Below are 4,449 nucleotides of genomic sequence, written 5' to 3'. Positions count from 1 at the left end.
CCGTTGCAACACACTGGACCGTTAGAACTAAAAGCATACTTCGAACAAACAAAATCTAAAATATACGTATACAACGTATACATTACTTAGGATCTTATTACATGACAAAGGCAAAGAAACACCTTTTTGAAAAAGAACCAAATAGCAAAACATGTCCACATCAAAACAACTACACTTCTTAACTATGTTAACCGCTTTAACCGACTCCTTACAAAATTTAGATCAAAACGATGATCGTCATCATCAAACATAATCATATTAAAAAAACATGTCCTATTTTACACTTACCGAGCCACCTTTATTGATCATTCGTATTCCCTTCAAGCCCTTTGATTGCAGCACCTACACTCGGCTTTGCTTTGTTGTTTTCGGTCAAAACTGGGCTGTTTTCATTTGCTTTCTCCACTAGTTTCAAGTGAAGCCAACCTACCACCAAAATGTTTCTTTATAACTCATACTTAAAAGGGTCTAATTGTAATTTTATAAAAGTTAAGGTTCAAATAAATCACCTAAAGGGAAGCAAACTGCTGCACCCAAAACCGAGCCCAACAGTACATTTCTTCCACGCCAAGCAAGTGACCCAGGCACTGAAATCATGAAAGAAAGAGCATTAGTATTAATAATATTCTAACTTCTTGAGATTTCAGGTAGAAACCAAATACAATTATCCCATTGTGTATTAAGGTATTAGCGGGGCGTTTGGATGTGCGTTTTCAAAGTGATTATGTGATACTGAATAATCAAGAAGTGACAAGAATCAGATAATTGGCTATTAACGAGGTGTTTGGATGCGCGTTTTCAAAGTGTGCGATATTGAATAACCAAGAATCCGATATTAAGGGGTGTATGGACGTGTATACTGAATAATAAAAATCAGACAAGAGTTCGGCTATCAAGGGGTTATTTAGATGTGCATCAAAGTGATTATGTGAATCAAGAATCAGATAATCGAGTGCTTCTACTGCTAGTTGAAGTTGCAATAATCTCACAATTAGACGTTTACGAGTGTTTCAAACATTAGAAATAGATTATGCAACTTCAAATCACTTTCTAGAACACAAATCCAAACACAGGCTGTGAAATATGGCATATTTTTTTAGATATAAATACTTAAAACTTCTTACAGATTAGACCAAATGTAGCAGCAGTAGCAGAACCAGCTCCAACAACATTGTAAACATCATGAACTCCTCTTTTATCAGCAAGAATATTTTGCAACCCGTAAAATGTAGCTGTAAAAACTCCAAGCCGAACGCCACCAACAATTGAACCACGTGTGATTCTAATGAACCGTTTCTCCATTGCATCCCTCATTAATCGATATTGTTCCCTTTTGTCACTCGTGCTCCCTAATTTCAGTGTCACTTCTGCATCCTTGCTCTGCCAATATTTACAGAAATGCCAGTCCATATTATATATCATCAATAAATTTCAAATCAAAACAGACAAGAAGTCATTATTAGAAAATTTTGACAATAGCTAATTAAAGGTTATCAAAAAAGAAATAAGTCAAAAGTGTCGGAAGTGGCATGCAACCTCCTATATAGCATTCTTTAGAAAGTTAGATCTTGTAATAATATAGCTTATGTAACCATATTAACAATATTAGGGCATTATTTTATTTATTTATAAAACCCTTGAATTCAATGAAATATTGTCTTCAATTACAGGTATCTTCTGCACAAGCAAACCTATTGAATATATATGAAACCCTTTAAATCCAAAAATAAAACATGCAATTCAATGAAAGATTACACTCTGCACAAGCAAACTTACAACAGAAGCTGAGGCTTCCTTCATGCCTCCATATAACATGCCAGCAAATACTCCAACTACAGATGCCGTACCCCAATTGACAGTCCCATCCATATTTGAAGGTCTCTGTGTTCAAAATGTAAACATTAAAAAGTAAATATTTAATAAGTTATGGTGACAGATTAACATTAATAAATACAACTTGGCGAATGTGACTAAAATAGCCTAAATCACTGTCTAAAATCACAAAACAAGTATTGGGTCTGAGAAAAGAAAAACAATAAAGCAGATTGCTTTGCAAAAGAACTTTTGATGAGCGTGTCACTAGCTTACCTCCAAAAGAGTTAACAACAATTTGTTCAATTGACGTGGACTTCACAAATCTAAGTTTATAATGGTCAATTCATGAGTGATGACCTTTCAACGTATTAGACTCCATTCATCAAGAATTTTAATATGAATAAAAACTATAGACTATGACTTTACCTGGTAGAGCGGATGGGTTAGGTCATTTTATAAAACAGTCATTTTGGTTAAGATCAAACAAATTTTGACACAAATGAACACGGGTCCGAAACAGGCTGTTTTACAAATCGGCATGAAACCAGTAGTAGTCTAGTATGGGGAGCAAACCTGGCCCAAAAACTAAATTACAGGGCTTGTTTGGACTCTTAAATTAAGGTTATGTGTTATATATATAAAACTTGAATTATTTGGTGAGTAAGCGAGCAAAATTAATAACAGGAAAGGTGGGAACGGGCTATAAAAAGAAATTAAACAAATCACAATGGGCACCCAAAAAGATGGCACGAAGTAGAGGGAAGATAATCTTGTAGCAAAGATTCCTTCACAATTTAACAGCTTCTGCAAAGAACCACAGTCCGAGAGAACTAGGCAACTCCGTTAAAAATGAGAAAACAGTTCATATGGTCGTTCTGAGCTCCGACGAAACCCATCATGTCGGTGATATGAAAACATGGGGAGATGAAGAAAAGAAAGCCGGGTGTAATGGGATGACACCAAAAGAAGAAAGGAAAGTAGTCTCCTCTCTTCCTTAATAAATAGCCTTGGATCGTGACCCGTCAACTTTTGAAACAACTAAATTACTCTATAGCTTTAAATTAAAAGTCCAAACAAAACCACAAACTAGTCTTTGGGAGAGGTTTACGTTTGCCCCCTCAAACTATGACTACAAAAATCCATCTTTAGGCATGCAAAGTTGCAAACAAACCAACTATTCAAGTCAAAGGGCCTTATCTATTTTGATTTTTGAATTTAATTTTTACACATAACATTATCAAACTCATTTTTACAATTATGAACACTCAAAACTTACAAAAGCTAAGCTCAAACCTAAGTATTCCAGTACTGAAAGAACCAAAGACACTCCTCAACAAGAACCAAACGAGAGCATAGCTGCATAGGCCACAAGTAATCAAGATCTCTAAAATCTAAACCAGTTGAAACCAAAATGTATACATGATAAACAGACTAATATATTGTGTATTGTGCAAATCGGAAAATTAAGTCTTACGTCAGGAACATTATCTTCTGGTTCCTTGTGGACTTCCATTGTCAAATAATATCTGATCACTGTCTCTGAAAATTAACTTTTCCTGCAATCCAAGGAAATCATTCAACGGTTAATGAAACATGTAGGGATGTTCATCGGTTCTGATATCGGTTAATTCAATTTGTTCGGATCAGTTCATTCAATTGTCTAACTGTACAGAATTCAATTCATTTCCGTTAAAAAAAAAAAAGAAAACGAATTCAACCGAATAACACTTTTGCTGGCAATTCTGTTCAACAATTTGAGCTGCAACGATTTGCAATTTTAAACGTTTAACAGAAATCAATGTACGAATTATGTTCAAACAATTTAAGATGCAGAAGATCTAGCAGGCACCTATACACCAAACAAAGGGCAATATACATCAGATGAAACTAGCTAGGGGTCGGAATCAAAACGCCACATACATTATAATACGTCTCGCGCAGGACGCGGGGGCAACCGACGTCGCTATAGTGAATTGTTAATTGGTTAAACCGAATTCAATCCGAATCCTAATGTTAATTGGTTACAGATACGGTTGGGTTTTCGGTTTGTCAGGTCAGGTCAGGTCAGGTCAGGTCAGGTCACCTAGCAAGTAAGTAGTGTAATTAATTCGGCAGGTAGGTCTAACAATATGATTAACGATCACATATAAATTAACAGAAACAAGTGTTGGTTTGGTGATACCTGAAGCTGAATGAAATGATTCCGGCCAAGAAGACGACGGTGAACAAAGTAATGACCCGTATCAGAATTATAATTTGGCCCAAATAAGCAAAAGCCCATTCTATATGAATCAATTGACCCGTTTCATGAGTTCGGGTCGGCCCTATTTATTTTGAAAATGATTATTACTTTTATGTAGAATAATACGAGTGAGATATGATGGGGCGAGTTTGGTATAGGATAATTTTTATCAATTTTCTTTATAGGTCTCTCATTATATGCTTTATTATTGTCTTTTAGTTGTTTTCGCTTGTTCTGTCTTTGTTTGTTTGGGGCGCCTTGCTACTTGTAAGTCAATCGTTTTGGGTTTTTTTAAAAAGTTGGCCTTTCAACAAAAAAAAAAAAAAAGAAGAAAAGAAAAGAAAGCTAAAGTGGTGATTCATGCTTAAATCGTTAGGATCGGTTTTGCTATT

The 4,449-nt window shown here is 35.2% G+C and overlaps 1 protein-coding gene across 1 annotated transcript; it reads right to left on the bottom strand.

Annotated features, from left to right (window-relative positions):
• Positions 1-268: 268 nt before the first annotated feature.
• LOC143560509 (uncharacterized) lies at positions 269-3,369 on the bottom strand. The gene is made up of 5 exons (XM_077048799.1): positions 3,290-3,369; positions 1,777-1,881; positions 1,125-1,380; positions 510-587; positions 269-426 (listed from the first exon to the last, which is right to left on the bottom strand). Exons 1-5 carry the CDS (start codon positions 3,326-3,328, stop codon positions 299-301), a joined length of 606 nt encoding a protein of 201 aa, XP_076904914.1. The 5' UTR covers positions 3,329-3,369; the 3' UTR covers positions 269-298.
• Positions 3,370-4,449: the final 1,080 nt, after the last annotated feature.

The sequence above is a fragment of the Bidens hawaiensis genome, unplaced genomic scaffold (assembly GCF_021521415.1).
Source record: "Bidens hawaiensis isolate Kalapana, Puna unplaced genomic scaffold, B.hawaiensis_p1.1 tig00020344_1, whole genome shotgun sequence".
Lineage (NCBI taxonomy): Eukaryota > Viridiplantae > Streptophyta > Magnoliopsida > Asterales > Asteraceae > Bidens > Bidens hawaiensis.
Note: the sequence above shows the minus strand (reverse complement) of the source record. Positions and strands in the feature narration are given on the sequence as shown.